The sequence below is a fragment of the Equus quagga genome, chromosome 4, assembly GCF_021613505.1.
Source record: "Equus quagga isolate Etosha38 chromosome 4, UCLA_HA_Equagga_1.0, whole genome shotgun sequence".
Classification (NCBI taxonomy): domain Eukaryota; kingdom Metazoa; phylum Chordata; class Mammalia; order Perissodactyla; family Equidae; genus Equus; species Equus quagga.
Window position 1 is genome coordinate 128,780,735 of NC_060270.1, and position 23,192 is coordinate 128,803,926.

General features: G+C 36.3%; 1 protein-coding gene across 1 annotated transcript in view; it reads right to left on the bottom strand.

Annotated features, from left to right (window-relative positions):
• TMEFF2 (transmembrane protein with EGF like and two follistatin like domains 2) overlaps positions 1 to 23,192 on the bottom strand; it is a 225,501-nt gene that overhangs the window by 197,161 nt on the left and 5,148 nt on the right. Inside the window, exons 3-4 of the mRNA XM_046659426.1 lie at positions 18,338 to 18,467; positions 13,166 to 13,192 (exon numbers count right to left, since the gene is read on the bottom strand). Coding sequence (XP_046515382.1) covers positions 13,166 to 13,192; positions 18,338 to 18,467 — 157 coding nt within the window. The remainder of the gene's footprint in view (positions 1 to 13,165; positions 13,193 to 18,337; positions 18,468 to 23,192) is intronic.

Genomic DNA, 23,192 nt, shown 5'->3' on the forward strand with positions numbered 1-23,192 from the left:
GCAGCTAGAGTTGGCAGACCATTCCTCAGGTCTCCACGTGCCCTACAACGCAGAGCAATAGGGAGAAGACCACTAAGAAGATTGCAGGGACCAGGAGACAAATGGATGGTTTGGAGCAGAGTTTCCCAAAGTATGCACCATGGCTTACAGATTCCTTTGATTTTAATATCTTTAAGGAAAATGTTTCATGGTCAGGGGTTCTTGAAAAACACCGTTTAAACAAAATTTAGCATGCTTCTTTACTGCAAGACTATTCAGTCTGTCATATGTGATTAAGGTGACCAATTGTCTCGGTTTTTGCACGACTGAGGAGTTTCCTGGGATGTAGAATTTTCAGTGCTAAAACCAAAAAAGTCTTGGGCAAACTGGAACAAGTTGGTCACCCTATACGTGACTCTTCAAAAGGGGTCAAAAATCTGCTGCATTTCTCAAGCTCACTTGACTGGATACCCTTTGGTATAACAGCTTCTTGAGGCATTCAAGTTCCACAGAACACATTTTCAAAAGTGCTGGGGTAGGGGGAGGCTGTCTGATCTTCCACCCAGCAGTGTGGAACACTGATTTCAACCTTTTGTCTTGTCTGGCAAGAAAAAAACTATTTTTCTAATGAAATATCCTCTGGCGACAATAAATGCTGCTTTAGATGAGGGAGAAAAATGTGTGTGGGGTAGAGTCAGGAAGAAAATCCACGTCTGGAACTCTTTTAAAAAGATTGTCTTCTCAAAACATATATGTGTTGGGGGTATAGAAACAGTCGAAGGGAGACATGCGTTAAATGAGGAAATACTGTATGCGTTAATATGGAAAGAAATGTTAAGAGTTAGAACATATGAAAAACAATACAGCCTACCCAAGCCTGAAGCTATTTAAAATTCCACTTTTTTTGTTCCTTAGTTGGGCACTAAAACTCTTTTTCTACAAAATGTTGAACATCACTGCTTTCTCCTTTTTCCTTCTGACGTTTTGCATTGAAAGTCCTTTTCTCTCACCAGATTGCTCTCCTGTTTTGTTTTGCCAAACTTTTCTTTTTTATCGCCCATAAATATCTTCTTTTATATCTGAGCACTGCATAACTACACTGCTCCAGTTTCATCTATGGGGGGAAATGGATGGAATAGGAGAGCACGGGGAGGTGGGGAAGAGCTGTGACTCAGAGTTGGTGGAAGAAATAGAATCACTGCAGATTTCTGAAGGAATGACATCTCTTATGGCATTTCGATGCCTACACTCAGCAAGTTGAGGGCCATAGTTAGCACTACTGGGAGGTAGTAGAGTGGCCTCTGTGTGCACAAATGCACCAATTAACTGCTATTGTAGGAGGTGACATCACCGCCCTACCAGATCATTCATCCATCAATTTCACAAATATTTATGAAGCACCTATCGCAGGCTAGGCACAGTCCTATGAAATTCTGCTGGCTGCATCTTCCCTTTCAGTCTGATGGCACTGAGGTGACTTACTCTAAAATCATTTCCTCTTGCTTCTCCCTGGCATCACACGGCGGCGCCATTTTCCTCCTCCATATACGGTTGCATATTTCATAAGTTAAAAGCTGAAGCTCACAGAGTTCTTCTCTCTTATTTCATTAAACTAAGAAAATTTCTAGATGTAAGGAACTAATATCCAGGGTTTTATTTTCCAAGTAATATTCTTTTATGGTTAAAGTACATTTTATGTGAGCTAATCATTGTAATTCCCTGGAAACTCAAAAAAGACAGGCTTTTTTTCACTGCTTCAATGTCAAATGAAGGCATCAAATGAATTTCCAAATGATTCTCTTCTCTGGCCAAAGTCATTTGGTATTTTAATGAGTAATTTGGATGTGGAATAAAGTATTCACATAGAGTAAAATTACCTCAATTACCTACAAACTAACTTACTAGAACCCTAAAATAACTTTTTTTTTTTTCTTGGCACACCACTTTTAGGAGAGTGTGGTAAATCACAAGTGAATAAGTTGATATACTACTATCAGATGCTGTGCACTTCACAAAATAAAGGAAATGCAAAAGAAAAGCCTTCCAGCTTGGGCTGGCCACCTGTATTTTTGGTAGGCTCCTCTTGGATTCTCTTGATCCTCTTTAGGTCCTGGGTATGTAAGTGGGTGCTTCTTTTTGAAGCTGGTTTAGGTTTGTGAATATCACCTTCCTGCCTTATTCTCGGTGGGATGGATCGTGCTCTTACTTTTTTTGGTTTGTTATTCTTCAGTCCGCTTCTATTAAGTTAAAATAGTCCTCCAGTTATTTTAGTACACGAAACTCTGTACATTCAACTTTTAGTTCAGAATTTCATATAATTTAAACTGTAGTATGCAAAGGTGAATGGAAAAATGGAAACATTTTGAAATTTAAGCACACTTTTTTGCTATTCATGTTAGAACCTTGGTTCAGCTGAGCAAACATTTAACAAGGTCCTACTAAGCACTGGGCCGTGTGGTCTGCGTATAGGGACATTACCAGTAAATAGCTCCAGGCACATACGCAAACAGATTAGTTCAATGAATCAGATTGGCGATGCAAAGTAGAACTGATGAGAGATATTTAGTCCAAGCAAGGGATTGAAGGAAATCTTCCTGTAGAATCTGATCCCTGATTTAGTCTTGGAAGATGAATAATATTTAGGCAAGCACACAGGAAGGGCTTCAGGAAGAAGGAAGAGCATTAGCAGAGCAAAGAGGCAAGAAATCTAATGGCACTGTATCCCAAAGAACTACTGTCAATGAAAAAGTATACTGGAGTATCACGTCTGAGGTGAAGAAGATTAATAGCAAGAATGGAGAGGCAGGCTTTGGACCAATTCTGGAGGTCTTTGTATCTCTTACTGGGAAGACTGACTTTTATTCTAAGGATGATGGACAGCCATTGTTGGGTTGTAAGGAGGGGAATGACATGCTCACATAAGTATTTTATATAAATCACTCTGACTGTGCAAGTAAGGAAAATTTTAGGATGACAACACCGGAAGCAGAGAGACCTGTTAGGAGCCTTTTTTTCAACGTTATGGACAAGAGATGACTAGGGACTGAAATGGGGGATTGGTGGAGGGTCTAGAGATATAGACCTGAGAACTATTCATGATAGAAAATTCAGAGTGTGCTGATTTATAGGATTGGACTCGCTCTGTAACTCTGCCACATTCTATCTCAAAGAAGAGCTCAGCATAAGGGAGCTCTCTCTTCGTGAAAGGCCAAGGGAGTTTCCTGAATCAATGCCTGAACATGGTTGGACAGCATGGACCTTGGAGGCAGTAAGAGCAAGAGCTTGCAGGCTACAAGCATTTAATATCATCTCACTATTTAAGATGCAGTATAATAACTCTACTACCAATTCCCTTTTTTCTCTCCACTGCCAGCTGTGTTTCTCTTTCATTATATTTAAAAATAACACCTACTTTCAAAGATAACCACATTCAAGCTGCTATTATGGCTGTCTTTTGAGTAACTGAATAAAATCCTCAACATTGTAAACTCCAACTCTTAAGGATTAGATCTCAAAATGCATCACCAAGCTCGAAGAATTCAGGAAAGATGACACTATACAGCTCAACATGTCTTTTCACCAAGTTTCCACCACTACCATTTAAACCAAGGTGTCAGAAATTCTACTTGCTAAAGGTCATGTTTTTCTGTCAGTGCTACAGTCTCCAGAGAGAATGGTCCGCGTAACTGGAATGACACTTGCCTTAACTCAATGCTTACAAGATCATGCAAAATTTTTCAATTTACCCAGGACCAAATATGGGCAGAGTACATCACTTTTGTGTCAAAGTCATCCTAGAAATGGGCTCCTGCTTTAACTGATTACGCTAATAATGGTCTTTCTGTTTGTGATCTTCACCAAAAGAAGGTAATGACAGAATACCCACAATGTGAGCCAAACTATAGAGTTAAGGAATGAGAAAAGCAGCTGGAAAATGAGAGAAAACAGGGGGAAAGATTAAGTTTATAAGCAGTATTATTTAATTAGGAATGGATCCAGTTTAAATGATCCATCTGCAGAACAAGTTCTTGGAAGCATCAGTTCAGCCTTATTTAAAATCCAGTTAATTCCCCTTTTATTCTTCTCAGAGAGAGATCAGCAAGGAATACAAAACTAAAAGATTTTTCAGAACCAGTTTACTAACTGACAGTCATTGGAATAATTCTTTTGGTTTGACTCATTGAGCCAGGATGCTAACATTATTTAAACATATTGTTTTCTATTTATTCTTGGTTTTTATTTAAATCCCAAAGCTATAACAAGTGTGTAATTTACCAGAGAAAATGAAATTGCTCTTTGTTAAGTACACATTGAAAATCATATGCTACAATATGTATTGTACATTTAGTACAGTAAAAAAAAGCTATATTTTCAAATCCAAATTTGAAACAAATTCAATGCAATTTGGCATGCACTGCAGCATGCAGAGAGATTCCTACGTATTAAATACTATCTGTAACAAGTGAAATTTTCTGCTTGCTTAAAAATATCAAAACAGGAGAAGGAGATCTTAAATGAAACCCCAAATACAAAAATATCTTAAGAAAATAAATGGATTCGACCACAGTAAAACCTATGATATCCATTCATTGAGGACCAATGTCCCTCAGATGGGTAGCAGACTGGTACATGTAAGACAGACAAGGGATTCTCTAGAGAACACACCAAAAACTCCTGCAAATCAACAACAACCAGACAAAAGAAACTTGATCTTTTCTCTTTTAACTGTAGAAGTCTTCTTCCCTTCCTCCTTTACTTCAACACATTCTCAATGCAGATCTTGTAAAACTGTCAGTCAGGCCCCACATCCTCCTCGGCTCCAGACCCTCAATGGTGCCCAGCTCACTCACAGGAAGAGCCAAACCCCAAAGGAAGGTCTGCAAGGTCCCCCCGACCTCTCTTCTTCATCTCCAAGCACCCTCCTACTCACCTTGGTCCAACTACCATCCCTGATCTTCCTGGAACACCCCAGTTATGCACCTGCTTCAGAGCTTTTGTATTTGAAGTTCTGGAATTCCTTCCCTCCCTTATTTGCAAGGTTTGCTCCTTCATTTCCTCCTTATCTTTGGCCAGGCCTTTCTGGTCACCCCAAACAAATTAACAACCTCCCTCATGTTCCCCTGGCCCACTTTTCCCCTCCTACATAGTACTCATTACCATCTGACAACCTATATTTCCTTGTTTATCTGTTTACTGAGATATGCTCTGCCAGGGCAGGAATTTTGTCTGTTTTGTTCCTTGTTTTAAATTTTACAGACCCTAGAGGATGCCATGGTGCAATGTCCGTATTTTCCCCTTCTCAGCTGCCAGGAATGTTGTGTACAGACACTTCACTGCTGAGTCCCTCTCCAAGTCTAGTCTGCAGCTGAAGAGAGACACCTGGCCCGAGGTAACTCTCCCTCTCTGGGGTCGCTCACATCAATGACGATCGGTGGTGGGGTATAAAGGCCCAGCTTCACTGCCTCGATTCAGCACAGCTCTTAGGGGCCATCCCATCTCCAGAGCTCCATATGGACCTTCCCGTGGCTTTTTTTAACTGCACCAGTTCAGCTTCTCCCTTTGCCCAGTCCTACTTTCTTCCCTTCCACAGATGCTGATCCTGAGAGCACTGCTCAGTAAACTTTGAATGCACAAATCGCAATTTCAGAGTATACTTCCCAGGAAACCCTGCTAGGATCACAGTTGAAAAAACTAAAAACAGAGAGTCTAAGTAATCTGTCTGTGGTCACACAGCTCTTAAATGGTGGAGCCAGGATCAAACCCACAGAGTCTTGTTCCAGAGCCCATCTTTTTGACCATTACTTCCTGCTGCTACTCACATAACCATATTTTTTTCCCAAGAATTTAAAGCATATTAAATACCTTAGATTGAATACTTACAAAAGAAAAGGAATGGGATTAGGGATTGGGGATGAGGGGAAAATTAACAGAAGAGAGTAGACGGCAATCATTATGTGCCATCATTATGGACTGAGGAACATGATTAACTTACATAACAGACAATGACAAAACCCATAGGGGTTTGAGTACTACATTGAATAGAACGGATGATTCAGAACTAAAAATGAGAGTGGGGAAGGGGTAAGGAGATGGATAACGAAATCTCAAATGATTGTTGATAGGACTTATGGTTTATAGAAACCACAGAATATGTGGTCTGGTGTAGTTGTTGCAAACAGCTACTACAAGAGGTAGGGTAATCTTGTAGACTATAGTTTCCTCCCTCCCTGAAGTTCAAGGACTGGCTTAGTTACCATATGAACTGTTGTTGGGATTGTGGGTAAGATGCTCATCCTTTCTGATCGTCATCCACACATCCAAAGGCTGTTATTGTGATTAAATAAATTAATGTTATGATGGTGCTTTCTATAACCCATAGAGTGTTTTACACATATTATACCTGAGTATAGGCATCTTTACAGATTTATCTATTCATGCTCTGACATCCAGCAGAACTATAATAAAATCTTCCCATCTATTTTAAAAGAATCTCTTTCTAAAAAGTTCAAATTTCCCTAGAAAAACTTTGCAATGCTTAGATCCCTGATGAAAATTTCTCCTTGTAAATATGCCAAATCCCTCATATCATGAACCCCTCCCATTTCTTCTTTTTGGATTTCTATGGAGGCAATATGCCTGCCATTGTAGTTTTAAGAATACTTATTTCTGGTTTTGAAATTTTTAACATTATTTCTTATTTCTTCTTTATCTTGCATAACCGCAGTTATTCTGCTATCAACACTGTGATTTCACTTCTCTTCAAGTTGCAGAGCTGGCTGTCTCCTCTAAAGACTGAACACTGTGCCTGGGTTCATAGAGTTCTTATTATGATCTCAGCATCAATATTTTAAATCATGGACTTAAAAATCACTAATTAAAAGATTCAAACTTCTAATTAAACCCTTCAGAGAAATTATGTTCTTAGAGTAAATGGGGATAAAGAGCAAAGGTAATATAAATTCTTTTAATTTCATCTTTACTTTTTTGGAGTTCGAAGCACTTTGCATTAGTTTATTATAATCATCTCTCCTATAAGTAGATAGCATTCTCTTTTACTGATAAAATAAATGAATCTCCAAGGAGACTGAGAGTAAAAATCAAACAGGCATCATTCAAGTCAATTAAAAATCTAGAATGAAATCTCCTGATTCGTAATCCAAAGCCATTTCTATCACATTGCATTCAATAATTACATTTCTTTTCCTAAATATGGTTTTCAAAAACTCATATGACTGATTCAGAAGAAAGTTTATAACATCCATTTCATATTCTCAAGCAATCTCACCTAGAAATTCAAACAACTATTACTGTTCTACTGGAGAAAAAAAAGTTATTTTTATTTTTAAGATGGCAGTCACGCGTGAGAACAAAGCACAGCCATGTTGATAACAAGGTTCCTTTCTTCTCCCTTTTCGTTTTCCATCATTCTCACTTTGTTTCCCACCTTCTGTTTGCTTTTTGTGTTTTTCCAATTTCATTATCCACGGTGTTCCTCATTCATTCTACCTCGATTTCATTACTCCATCGCAATATTGTTTCTCTTTTGAGGTAAAGAGAAAGTAAAATGGATTCCAACCCATGAAAGGCTGAGATAAGATTTCAATTGCGGTTCAGATGGCTATAAGCTCATCTCTAGGCAGCTCTCAAATGTGGGACGGCAAAAGTGAGGCTAGTTTCTGCTTTCTCCCTGTATGCGGGGCCCTGGAAGAATCTCAGACCTTGCGCATGTGGTAGCATTTCTTTACCGAATCAGTATTGCAGCTGAACCTATTTACAACTGATGCCTGCTGGATTTCGGCTGCAATGTGAACCCAAGGAAGAAAGTACATGGTGAGGCACGCTGTGCTTGCCAAAACTTGACCACGACGGTAAGGGGGAGAAGGTACAAATAGAGGTGAGGAAAGGGTGTACAGCAACACGGAAGAAACAGTTATTTAGCCTTATATAAGAATATTTTATGGAGTAGATATTCCATACGTTGTTATTTACAGCATATTTAACATTTTATTTCTGCAGGGGATTATTTTTCTTTTGATAATTAGAATCACAATTTTTCCCATTGTCTGCTGAGAAGAGAATTTACATGTAATCTCCCTGAGTGTAAAGAACTGTGTCATATTCAGCTTTACAGCTCTAGAAAGCTTACCTTAGTACCCAGGTTATATTAGGCTTGTTCAATTCAACCAATTTCCTGAATATCATCAGATCCACATTAGAAACATAAGGATTTTTTTAAAAAGCTGTTTTCCAGTTTTTACCAATATACATAATCAGAAATAGCAGACCAGTGTCTACAGTTTGTTGCAGTGTAAACATTTCTTGTTCTCGCCAAAATGTGTACGAAGTCAACGTCTTCATTATGGGCATCCAAGAAATCTTATACAAAGATAATTGGCTCAGGACAATTTTGCAGGACAAATTTGAGAATAAATTTTATTTTATTTAAATAAAAACATTTAATAACTGGATTTGTACACTGAAGTTACCATAATAACAATTACTTGGATAATTAAAATAAAAATCAGGCTTTCATTATGTAAATAATGGATGTAAATTTAATTTGAATTTTTGCTATATATATCTGACATTAATCTATTAAAGTATTCTCTTAAAACTATATAATTACATAATATGTATAAATGGACCCAGAGCTTCATTTTATCGAATGAAATAAATATATACCCATTGTTTCTATGCTGTGTACCTTAGAGACATTTTATTTCTATAGACATTATCATACAACTCCCCATGAGATGTTATTAAAATTTAATTGTGGACTCTTCCAGACCTATAGCAGGATAATACATTTACAATTATTTTAATGGTTAAAATATTGTTTTCATTTTGCTGGGCTTTTTCTACTTTTAGGAGTCTAACAAAAATCTAATCAATCCAGAAATATTTTTAAAAGAGGTTAATGGAAAATATTCATAGCTTAGTGTTTATAATAAAACTGAAAGACTGAGAGAGAAAAGCAGGGGTTAAAAAGCGTCCTTTAACCACCCACACACCCCAGGATTTTGAGAGGAGTGGCCTTTAATACTTTTTCCCTACTGCAGTATTTGTTGCTTAAGGAAGTCTGTGGGTGGATAAGATGTTATTATCCCTCCTACACACACCCGTTCTCTTATTTACAACATTAAGTCTCTGTATATAAGTACTTGAAACACCAACCCCCTTCTTTCAACTCCTCTCTGAGATTCTTTGGAATTTGGTCCACACATTAACACGTATTAACTTCCCATAGGGCAAATATATAGTTAATTATAGTTCATCCTGACCTTTTTTTCGAGTGATAGCCTATCCAAAAGGTTATTTGATGTAGATGCCTTTCCAACTAAACATTTTTTTATCTTTTTATATATATATATATATTGGGTTTTTTTTGAGGAGGAGGATTAGCCCTGAGCTAACGTCTGCCACCAATCCTCATCTTTTTGCTGAGGAAGACTGGCCCTGAGCTCACATCCATGCCCATCTTCCTCTACTTTACACGTGGGATGCCTGCCACAGCATGGCTTGCCAAGCGGTGCCATGTCCACACCTGGGATCCGAACTGGTGAACCGCGAGCAGCTGAAGCGGGATGTGCGCACTTAACCGCTGGCTCCACCGGCGGCCCCAAACATTTTTTTAAAACCAGAATTCCATAAACAGCAGGTCTTATGTTCAAAACTAATAGTGAAAAAGGATTCTTTATATTGAGTTTTCTCTCTTTTTTTCGGGGAGAGATGAAGACTATTGGCCCTGAGCCAACATCTGTTGCCAACCTTCCTCTCTTTTTTTTGCTTGAGGTAGATTGTCCCTGTGCTAACATCTGTGCCAGTCTTCCTCTATTTTCCATATGGGATGCTGCCACAGCTTGGCTTGACCGGAGGGGTGTAGGTGTGCATGACGGGATCCAAATCTGTGAACCCCGGGCCACCGAAATAAAGTGCGAAAACTTAACCACTACGCCTCCGGGCGGCCCCATTAATTTTTCCTAAACACTAAGAAGATACAGTCACTGAAATGGGAAAAGCCAACCTTTCAGATTTGTAGGCAGTATTTGTTTCTTACTACCCCTGCAAATTACCTTTAGGGATGAATGCAAATGTGTAGATCATGTTGGCGACACAACGAACATGTTTTACCTAAATAAAGTTAGCCTTTTGAATTATTTCATCTGACTAAATAGATCAATAAAGATTTTAATACTCTGTAAAACGTATACTAACAAGTTAACATAAATTTTATGAAACCTTTTATCCCTTTTATATTGTAGTAAAAATGTTCCCTCAAATGCAGTAAATGACAGATATGCCCTTGTGCAAATGGGTTAAACTTAAATTATTTTAAAAATAATCAAGTCTAATCTTCATTGCTAATGTAACACTCATTCTTTTAAAAAATATAGGCCAATCTAAGGAAAGTAAAAATTGATGTATTTTTAACGTGATTTTGGGTTTGGAGGTTTAATGATATCATTTACGACAGTCACACATATAAGTGTTTTGTCAATAAATTTGTTCACTTCACTATTCCGATCAACGCATTCTAGTTGGGAACTATATTAACTTTTGTTAAAAGAAATTGTAAAAATAACCATTAACCATCCAAAGTGCTTGCAAAGAAGCCCCAATTATTAATTAAGTATACATTATTGAGAATATAACCTACAGACCAGCGAGAACAGTCACAGGTACGTCAATCACTTAATTCAAAGGAAAGTGATTCTGCTCCTCTGCCGCCTTGGCATAGGGCCTTGGTCGGAACACAGAGGCAGGTCCATCCCGTGCATAGCAGAGGTAGCAAGTGAAGCATACTCTACGTACAAGCCAATGGATATGTGAACTGGAATTGTGCAGGCCACTCCAAAGTAGGCTTTTAGGTTCTAGTTACTAAGCTTTTTTGGCATTTTGTAATAGAGTAAAAAGATTAAAGAAAATTAAAACCATCAGTATTTCAGAGCAAAGTAACATATAGACTAAAGAAAAAAGTAATTCAGTAAAAACCAAACCAAACCAAACCAAACACTATTCAGTCTCTGATTAAAAAAAAAATTTTACACAACTAACTAGGAGTAAATATTTATTTACCACAACTTTCAGAACAATAACTCTTTAAAAAGAATACAACTCAGAATTAAATGGGTTACACGGTCTTTTTTCTTTCTAAAGCAATTATCTCTTAAGAAGTTCTGTGTTTTTTCCTCTCTTACTAAAAAGCACCTATAATTGAAAGGAACAGTAGCAAAGTAGCTTCCAACTAGTGTACGAAATTTAAGTTAGAAACATCATGTTCATGACATTAAAATTCTTTCCTAAAAACATTACCTTATTCAGATTACAGGACAACATAATGAACCAAGGATTTCAATGTAAAATGTAACAAGGAGGAGTGAAGCTGATGTCACTTCCACGATCATGTGCTAATTACAGTGAACAAAAGCTGGAAACTAGTGTCTGACACATAAACCACCCCTTATTATTTAAAAAAAAGAAGAAATGATGCATGATATTAGGAGGAGACTCAGAAAAAGTGTATCATACTGATGTTTCAACAGAAAGAGCAATGAAGATACGTTGTGCTTTGTAGTCTGGTTTGTTAAGTTTTGTTTTTAAAGATGCTAAAAAGTTAACAAGACTTGCTTCGTGAACAGTGGAACAGCTGAAGGTCAACACAATATCTGCCAAATTAGGCAGTCTACATGTAAAACTGAATAGCTGGAAAATAGACAGAATTTTGCATAGAAACTTCTTCCTTCCCAAAGCAACCTTTTTTAAGTTGATTAATTTCTTAATATTCCAATGGTGAAACATTCACTCAAGGAACTATCTTTTCTCCTTTTTTTTTTCCTCTTTAAGATTTAATTTGTTCTAGAAGTTCTTCTTTTCAAAACCTCTAGGGAAGCTTTTTTAGGAACACTATATTAATCAGCTAGAGAAAACAAAAGCACAAACTTGATTTTTTAGAAGGCAGTGAAAGACTATCCTAACATCAAATAGCTGTCCAATGTCATGTGACATTGAACTCCATTTCCTGCTCACATGCTACTGAATGTTGTCTCCTGTTCAGCTTTAGTCTTTATGGAAAAAACCCGTGCCCCAATATGCTGCTCTGTTGCGTTCTCTGGGTATTTTGCTTATTTGAGCTAGTTAAGCCTTTCATTACATGAAGTGATTTGATAAATCTTTCAAGTGTGGCCCTAACTAGATACGGTGTGCAGTAGACATCTGACTTTCCTGAATCCAAGGCCTTCATCTCCTTATTTTTTTTTAATCAAGTTCTGCATTTAAAAACTAAACTAAAATTTACTTGGAATCATACATTTAATAGTTTTATCCAACTTAAGCAAGGCCTTGAGAGAATGATTGTGTTTTTATTCTTTCTCTTTTTATTATTCTTGTTGAAATTATATCTAGTTTTTTTTTCTTGTTATGTATAATGGTGAGATTTTGCTTAGTTTTCATTTGGAAAATCACTTTGGGAAATTTATAGTGAAGGTTCAATCCATAAATAAAATCTTATTTGGCGGTAAATATATTAGATCAGATTTTGCAAATTTCTGCCTCTCTCTAATCTTATACAGTTCCTTAAACACACAACTAAATAATGAAAATATAAATGTTATTTTAGTAAAAACAACTATAGATTAATTTAGTTAAAAAGATACTATCTTATTTTCATTGGCTTAAATTTTGTTTATCTTTTTAACTTTTCTTTTATGAACTAAAGCTCCTTCAGTTTCAAATGCTTATTTCAATAATTAAGATTTCGTTTAAATGATAGTTATGTATATGTTAATATTAATACCTAGTAATTGAGGGCAGTATTACATGTTTTAAAAACTCAATATTTAAATGATTTCCTCATGAGTTTTCTGCTTTGCTAATATTCTTGGAAGCTTCCATTAGGAAGTTTTCACATGCATATATATCTCAAAGATAACTCAGACACAAACAAACTAAAGAATAAGGAAGATTAGATGAAGATAGAGTTCCTAAGTACGATTTTATAAATATATCAAATAATTTGCATAGTATATACATTTACCTAATAAGGAGAATGATACTTTTTTGTTTTCCTTTTCCTTAAAATGCAAAATGTAAATTTGTCTCAGATATCTATAATGGCAAAGATATGAATAAATATCCACAAATAATATCCACATGTAAGTTTTCAAATATATAAAAAGGAAACTCCTACCTCCATCTCCAGATCCTGATCCTGCATCTGGGGGGAAAAGAAATACTTTGTTTTTGCTTGAAAAACATATTCAAAAAACATTTAAGTCTTTTTTAAAATTCATGATTACTTTCTTCATTAAGATAGTAGTATAATTGAAAAAGTTACTAATATTTAATCATATCAAGTTAATGTAATTTCTATAACATAACATAAAATAAATTCCGTTATTTTCATTCTTAAACTTTGTGAAAAAAGTACTATCTAGCTTTGGAATAATTTCTAAATTTCACTATGTAAAATCTCTCATATTTTTATTTTATTCAGGATGAATTTGGCGTCATTAACAAAAAAAATTGAAAATGAGATGCTTATAACAAATCAATGAGATTTAGAAATAAAACAGTTTAAGACGTGTTAAATAAACTCATAATTAACGCTTATATTCTTGTAAATCACATTTGCACAAAGAAAAAACAGTTTAAAATGAATACCTTTTTATATAATTCCTATTATGTTTTCCAAATAACACAATTATGGATGAGTCTATCTGCAACCAAAAGCACCCTTTGTTTTTGAAACCAGCTGAAAAGTAAGCTTAATTTTTGCCTTTGTGATTAAATTGGAGATATACTAGGTGATGCTGGCAGAAAAAACCAATAACTGCCTTCTGCCTTTCTCTTTCTCCACTTATTTTCTCTCCTCCCTCACACATAATTACAACTGGTTAAAGTTGTCTATTTCTGAGAACTCAGTTCCCAGAAACACCCAGTTTTCTAGTTGGAGTCAAGACCGTTGAATTTCCATCTGCTTCCACCTGTTAAGTGTGGACATCATCTTCCTTATGCCTCCCCACTTCTTTGCATTCTAAACACATTTGCTTATGTATTTTTAATGTTAATACCAGGAAATAAGACTAATACTGGTATTCTCTGTCTGATATACCCTCATTTTACATTGAAATCTCAACCAGGGTTCAAGACGTATCAAACGCCACTTCCACGAATTTGTGTTTGCTGTCTTAGTGCAATTGATATAAAACATTACCTCTACTTGTTTGCCTCCATGACACTTAATTGAGAGACCCAGCATATAAAGAAGCACCACGTATGAAAATCCACAGAAGGCTGACACATACTGAAGAATGCGTGCCTCCCCAATAGTCCTCCTTATCATCATGTTAGGCATTAGCACTGCCATGAAGGAGAACAGTTTGAATTGTCAGCCTTGGTGAAGACTTGCATTAACTAAAATCACAGAATCTAACCTTGTCTTAAATCAGAATATCAAGTCATTAATTCACTGCTAATGTGACTAAGGAGTATGTCTTTGGACCAGCATATCCTTTCCTTAAAGGCAAGCTAACTGGTAAAGCAATTTATAATAGCAACCCTTCTTACTAAATGCAGAATCAAATAAGGATTTTAATGTGATTTGACTGTTTAATGATAACGATCAAGAAAGGCTGATACATTCATCTCTGTAGTAGGAGAATAGTCCTGTCAACTGAACTCATAATCATGTCATGGCACCATCACTTTTGGATGGGACAGTGCTTAAATGGTCAATGTTTGTCACTTTTCCTTTTTGCATACTTTCACAGCTAAAATTTTAACTGACTTTATTTGAATTAATTTTAAAGCTTAATTCAGTATTACTTATAATCGTCAGAGGCTAATAACAGATTGTACTATTATAGCACTAATACATTCTACCTGTTTTGGTTGAACACGTACAGTTTCTTTCCGTTTCCCACTAAGACTATAAATTTCTTTAAATCATGTCTTGTTCAGCTTTCTATACTTGTATGCACTTAAGAGGAAATGCATAAAAGCTTATGGATTCTAAGCTGCAAACATTATTCATTGGATGACATAAAGAATGTTATTTAACCTTCTTAAGCTTATTTGTCCTCTATTCAATGGGTATAGTAATGTCTATCTCATTGGGCTATTTTGAGGCTTACTGCACAATAGCATGTTTTAAATGCTTATCACTGTGTCTGGAACATAATAACTAAAATTTTGAGTAAACATCTTGCCTATTCATCTATTGGTTTTCTAATAAATACATTGCTGTTAGTGCCATCCAGTTGATTCGATTCCTAGTGACCCTGTGGACAGCAGCCCGGAACCCTGCCTGATTTTTTTGCACCATCCTCTCACCTTCCGGCACTATATCAGACAATGCTCCACCGCTATTCATAGGGTTTTCATGGCCAATGTTTTTGGAAGTGGGTGCCAGGTTCTTCTTTCTAGACTTTCTGAGTCTGGAAGCTCTGCTGAAACCTCTCCACCATGGGCGAGCCTGCTTGTATTTGAAATACTGGTGGCATAGCTTTCAGCATCACAGCAACACATGGCCACCACAGTATGACAAAACTAACAGGTGGTATGGGTCCGTGACCCTGCCCGGGAAATGAACCTGGACCATGGTGGTGAGAGTCCCACATCTTAACCACTAGACCACCGGGACTGGCTTAAAATAAATACACACACGGCTGGAGAAAATCAGGAAAAATGGTAGTCATATTATGGCTTATATTTCCCATGCATATTTCTAAAAAATTCAAGAGGCATGTCCTTAAGACAATTTGTGTTTGATTGATCCAAATTAAGTAGCTAGGAAAGAAATTGATTGAAAAAAATGGTCACTTAAGTCCATGGCATCATTATGAAATAGTGATGGGAAGCTTTAATGGTTTCTCTGCTATAAGATGAATCATCTTGGCAAACCAGAGTTAAGTAGCCTACTAAAGCCTTATTAGTGAAGAAGTCATGCTGGTGGCCCTGAATCTACGCTCCTAGTCAATGCATTTCTTATAAGACAAAAAAAGTGAAATTGACAATGAGGCTATTGAGAAGACTGCCCAATAGGAAATCATTTTCTGGACAAAAAGTTATTTGTAAGTTCAATGAAACATAATAAATGGAAAGTTATATCTTCCACTGCCTTTATTCCTAGAGATCACAACTTGCCACCTCCACTCAGTGTCAAATAGCATTAAAAAAATAAATGGAAAATCTACGAAGAAAAGAATGAGGATCTTTTTTAGATCAAAAGTCAGAACTTCAATTTATTTACAGTCAGACCTGGTTAATCAAAATTACTTTTGTCCCTCCATCATTATTCAAATCAAAAACCTTTTAGACTTACAAGTCATGGAAGATGCATTCATCAAGACTGGATTACTAATTGAATCCTGCAGAAATTTAAGTCTGTGAATGAGCTAGGGATGGTACTCAATTGTGATTAAATTTTCTACTTGGCTAAGTATTTATTTTCATAGTATAACCAACACATTAGGGACTAGAATAGAAAGACTTGAATGAATCAGGAGAATGTGATGGCATGTTCTGACAAGAACTTGGAGGTTGGCAAGTAAGAAAGAGAGATTTTGCTTTCAAACATTGTTAGCCATAAGCACAACTTCATTGCTATTATGACTACTGCCTGCTGATCCTCATTTGGCTGTTGTCAGAGACAGACAGATATCCTATATGATGCTGAATAAGAAAATGTTTTCCTTGGCATTCTCTGGTATTTGACTACATCATTCCTAGTTTCTGGAAGTCAGAGGATCCATGTTTTTCTATTTCATTTGTCCTAACGTGTCAATTATCCTATTTTTGTTCATTAGGTATGGCAGATTGATTTTTCATAAGTAGTTTGCTCCTTGTCTTTTTTTCTATGTCCCTCATCCTTACTATGAGTGCAGCATGGTGGTCCCCCACCTTTCCTACTGGGGAAGATAGTCCCATGACTTTCACATGTCGCTGTTACTTTCACTCTTTACTTCTCCCTCATAGATCCCACAGCAATGACCTGTTTGCTTTAGCAAATAGGAAGAAAGTGGAGCACCAGTCCAGCTTGCCTTCCAGTCACCTTCCAGAAAGGACATTCACATTGTGAGGCAAAGAATCATGTAGGAGAAGAGACTACTTAAGAATTAAAACCCAAACAAAAAAGCCTACATTATTATCCATGAGGAATGATACCATTCTCTTTCACTAATTCTTAGAAATGTTGGTAGTCATGAGTACAACTTAGAACATTATCAATTACTAACAATCAATAGGCTTAAGATAATCTTTTAAAGAATATGAGACTTTCTCCTTGCTCATTTATCACCCTGCCCCAGCCATCATACACATAACTTTTAACATAATATCCTGGAATAGAAATACTTATTATCCAAGATGGACTTTTCAATAAAATAGACTGTTACTGGCACTATTCTATATTTCCATTTTGTGAAGAAAGTTCATATTTTATATCAATACTTTTTTACTGAAGATGCTTATATCATCCAATTCCTCAGAAATTATGACTTTCCAAAAAGATGCTTATTGGCCATTAAGGGGAACTACCATGGGACACTAAAGCTTCTTTAACATGAGTGATTTTAAGGTCTCCAGCCTAACCTGAAAACTCAGCTTCAGTTTAAAGCATTGCTTTATCAAGTTGGGTTTCTTTCCTCTTGTTTGTTTGTTTTGTTTTGTTTTCTGACCGTAACGCTGTTCAGCTCTAACAACCAGTGTACACAAAAGGAAAACCTGAAAAGCTAAGGAAATTATGAAGTCACTCTTTCTTCTCACTTTCTCAGAGCATTCATGGTACAATATAAGTAAAAAGCTTTGTGGAATCCCAGGCTGACTGTGTCTGAAAGGACAGATGGCATTAGAAATAACGTCTATCACCAAGACATTCTTCAATATAATCTGCTAAATGGTAAGAAGAGAATTTTCTAGAGCTGCTAAACTTAGTCACATCCTAACTTCTGAACTGAATCTGCAAAGCAGCCTTCCAGCAGACAATGCTATTGTCCAAAATGAACAAACTAACAAACTTTATTCATGCGTAGATAGGTTTCTATATATTTGGCACCTGGGCAGTCAATCTAAATTTCTAATTATATTATTCAACTGTCTGCACTTCATTAAATAACATGTGTATTAAAATCTACCAATTTCTTTATGGTAGATTTTCTCTTTCTTCCAGAAATGATTTGAAATGTAAAACACGTAGAATAAGAATAATGCATACTTTGTACAAAAGAATAAGAGGCTTGTCTAGCCAATATATAATCTGAGTTATTTATCTGAAGATAACATAACAGGAACTGTAAGGCATGGCTTTCAATTCAGAATCCATTCAGAAGGTTTCAGGGAATCTTCAGGATCACATACACACCTGTGGCACATGATCCTTCGGACACCACCAGTATCTCACTCTGCTGTTTGCACGCAGCCTGCCGCAGGTAGCACTCATTCTGGTAGCTCTCCCCATTGGAGCCACACACAGGCACGTAGTCATTGTTGCACTGGGGAACACACAGATGTAAGCCTTTGGTTAGTACTGGAGTCTGTATGCCTCTGACATCTTGAACAGAAATAATCATTTACAAAAGAAAGCACTTGTCTTCTTTCACAGGGATCTCCATTGTATCCATTCAGTCTTTGACCTTGCAAGGGCATCATTCAAAGATATACAAAAGCAATGTCAAGTCAGCCAATCAGTCATTTGATTCACGTAGAGGAAAAAAAGGCTTCTAAATTGATCAGGCAATTCCAACAAAGTGATTGGAGAAGAAATACTAAAACGATATAGCAACAACTGTATCAATATTATTTAATATTGCCTTTCTAATATATAGCCCATCTGGCTTGGTGGAAAAAATCAAAACATGTTACAATAATCAAGCTATTCAAAAGATAAGTAATGTCTATCTGTGTCTGGATCAGAAATATATAGCTGAAACACCAAAGAATTCATTACTCCTTAGCATGCTTTCTCTCTGTTGAATTTTAATCTTTACAAATTTCTAAATATTGGATAAGACATTTGGGTTACTAGTTTAATTTTTCAGATATCTTTAGGTCACTGGATATTGATGTAGATACAGTGTAGAGAGAAACAATAGACTATGGGATACAGGAAAAAATGCCACAACTACTGAACTATATGTAAATATCATTGACTATTCAAAAGTATGACTATTAATATACATTTCATAAAGAGAAAAGTTCATTTTTATAACAACCTCATTACAAAAAAGTACACACTTTACAATGAAAATTAGGCAACCTACAGGGTATCCTCATCATAATATAATCACCCTCTGAGGCATTAGAGATACTTGGCTGTGTCCTATACATGCTAATTACGCTCGAGATGTGATTATCTCATGATGACTATTACTGATGCACTTCATTGTTAATTATAACAAATGCAATGATCAAGATAATTATTTATAAATACTCACCTATGCCAGAAACTAAGAAAAGTAAATCATACGTACACACGCCATGTGAAAACGCTTTTCTGTTTACAATGTCTTATTAAAATATTTGAGATTTTGATGTGCTGTAAATTAATAACACATACAAAATAAATCAATGATCTAGTGAGATGGCTAGGAAAGTTTTACTATGTACGATAATAAGCCTAAAACTTGGGAATTTATGCAAAGAAAGGAGCAAATCCTCAATAAGGTTACAATCTGATGACAAAAACTTGAGATTTTTTTTACTCTATTTCCTTACACGATCCGTACTTTCTCCTTCCCAATCTACCACTTAACTCTCGTTTTTTGCCTTTATGTAATAATGGCTTAGTCATCCTAAAATTTTATAAATGGTATAAGTCAATGTTCTCTGAAACGAAAGTCTTATTTTATATGAGTCTGACTTTGTATCTACCATTGAAAAACTTGAATATAATTTTTCACTAATAGTGATATATTTTCCTCCCAATAGTAAATCCAAATTGTATGACACTCATATTATGATCACTATAATTGCTTTCATGGTAATTTATATATTAAATCGTATCTATTTAGAAATTATTTAAATATGATTAAAATGACAAATATTTTAAATATGACATATTTTAGAAACCTTTATTTCTATAATTTCTAATCTAGATATTCTGGAAACCCTCTATACATTAATTTCTTTCCACTATTACACTAATGTCTCCCACACTCAGTGCATGTATGTGACTGTATTTTAAAACTGTTTTGATTGGAACTTTTTGCTAATGAGGATCTTTAACTCAATGACTCAGTAACTTCTGATCAGGGGATATGTGTGTAAGGGCTGCCTTCCACATGCTATCCAATATGTATATATATACCTACCACAAGACTGAACATCTTCATCACTACTGAAGAAAAAGGGCAATAGCAATATGTTAGTGAAGAGTTGAATCTTCCAATGAGCAGTACTGAGAAGACACCAAATAAATGGGGTTGGTGGCAGAAACATGTCCAGGGAGGCAGATGGATGGATAGGTGCTTGATGAATGCGCTGTGTTCAAGACCAGGGACAGTGGAATGTAGGGAGGATTGGAGGACTCACTGACAATGCAATGGTGCCTGAGTACACAGAGGACAGACCAGAAAGAAGTGAACAGCTGGTAATAGCTTACAGTCAGTAGACTTGCTGACCCTTTCAATAGGGAGAAGAGAGGCATAACTAGTGTGGCTGGCTGGACGAGTAAGCTTCTCATGCTCGGGTCCTAGCATTCTTGTCCCTGATTACCTTTTAATTTCTATCTTCAACCCTGGTTACAATACTCTGTGTGTAGATTATTTGGGCTCATATTTTCTTCTCTGCAATCCCCAGGATTTCTCTATCCTCCTCTTCTACTTCTGCAGATTACTCAGACACAATCAGTGGATGGGGAGTGAAGGGTGGGAAGTATTTATTATCTCTGTCGAGTGCTAGTACACAATGCTGATATGCATCTTAAAATATCGAATAAACTGATAAAGTGCTCATATGCCACTTCAGAGGGATGCAGTAAGCCAAATGTGAACAGTGCTAAAAACAGAGCTGCCAAGTTCCATGCACAAGCCAAAAGAGAGATTTGTACGGAGCTGAAAAGAGCTTAACTGTAGATGATCAGCACGATGCTTTTGGCCCTTAGTACCATGACTTGCACTCATTAATATGAACAACACAAGGAGGAAGCATGCTCTAAGTCATTAAGGCTCCGGAGTGGAAGTCTGCCCTAGGTTCTCCCATTTCTCTCACTGCCTTGGTGAAGGACCGACCTCATGTACATCACTCAACAAGGAAATATTTAACAAGTTTATAGCTCAGTTTCCCCATTTGAAGTGGTTAACTGGGGCGTTTGGGAGGATTAACAGAGTCATGTTGTTAAAACATTTTGGAATATTCATTCATAAAAAAGAAATGTAAATTATTTGCCTTTCATAATATGTATTTTAACTAGCAGAGTCATCATCTAACATAGACACTAAAACATGCATGTCTAAAATTAGAAAAATAAAGGAAAATAGGATAACCCTCGGCATAAAAATATGCTAACTACTACATTAAAATATGCTAAATGATTGGAAATAGTTTTTAGTGGTAATCATCATACTGCTCAGTTTCAGATGAAGGGACAGATTCAGATGTTAAGTGACTTGCTAAAGGCCACGTAGTTGGCTGGTAAGAGAAAAACAAGATTCAGGCCCAGATGGTTAGGCCCATAAATGTATGTGTTGTGCAAACTTCCTTTCAGGGGAAAAGGAATTCTATTTTTTTTAAGATGTTTTAAAATTTTAAGTTTATTTTCCAAATATATGTTTTTCAGTAGAATGATTTTGTTTCAAAATGTTCACATTACTTAAGGAAGCAGCTACATGCCACACTAGTGGAGTCAATGACTTGACACTCTAGAATATACGAAATTCATTTTGATAAAAATGAAAAGAAAATTTATGTGAGAAGTTTTTCATATGATTTATTGCTTGTTTGGATAATAAGGATTTCTTTTAGCTGGGATTTCAGCATGTAGAAGCTATGCATAACTTATATTTTATATATTGTCGGCACCTTCTATAGAGTCTGGCATGTAGAAGGCACGCCACAGATGCTAAGTGAATTCTGTTATATTCCCAGTTGTCAAAGGCTTAGGAATAACGACTTAAGATATGGTATGTTTCTCTTCTTAAAAAAGAAAGAAAAGGTAACCTGCATATGTCCCAATCCTTTGATCATCCCATAGGTAGCTTTTACTTCTCTGTGACTACATTTCTTTATTTGAAAAAATTTTTATGATTTTACAAGAGTGGGCAGGACTGTGACAGCAGTGAAAGTGACTCTGTGTGACTTCCGAGGCTAGGTCATTAAAGGATGCAGCTTCTACCTGGCTCTTTCTCTCTCTCTGGATGCTTGCCCTTGAAACTCAGCCATTGTGCTATGCGGACGCCCAGAGTAGCCCATACAGAGAGATCCACACGGAGAAGGACCAAGGTCCCCAGCTGACAGTCAGACATACGAGTGAGAGCCCTGAGATGAGTACAGAACTGAGCCTTTGTGTTCTCTCCTCCCCTCACCTAATGCCGAGGGGAGCAGGGCTGAGCTGTTTCCACTAAGCCTTGTCCAACTGCAGATTCATGAGCAAATAAATGTTCCTTGCTTTGAGCCACCAAGTTCTGGGCAATTTGTTATGCAGTCCTAGTAACTGAAACAATTGCAGATCTAAAACATGGCTTATTGAGTGAAAATATTTAACATTTGAATTAAATAATATCTAAAAAATATAAGGCTTCATCATATTTTTAAATTATAAGGTGATAATTGATCATTGTATAACTAGTGCTATCTATGAATAATTGCATGTGAGTCTTCTTTCGTTCCTTCCTTCCTGCTTTCAACCATCCACCCATTCTCCATCCATCCATCTATCCTGTCCATCCACTGTCTCAAAATTTTCATCCCCACAATCGATTTACCATATTGACCAGCATACCATTTGGCATACAGATAGGAAGGCAGGATGCAGGAGGTTGTAGGCCATTTCTGGAAGTCACATCATCATCTAAGAATTAGTTGTACTACTTTTGATATTAAGAGTTGTCTACAACAAATGGGTACTTTTGTCCTTGTTACTGATGTTTTTATTGGCATGTATAATGTCCTGGAAAAAAATTAGATTTGATGTCAAGGGACCTAGGTTCTTGCTTTGGGATAGCCACTTATTGGTAAGTGATTTATATTTATGCTCACCTTCAAAAGGAGAAGAAAATAAT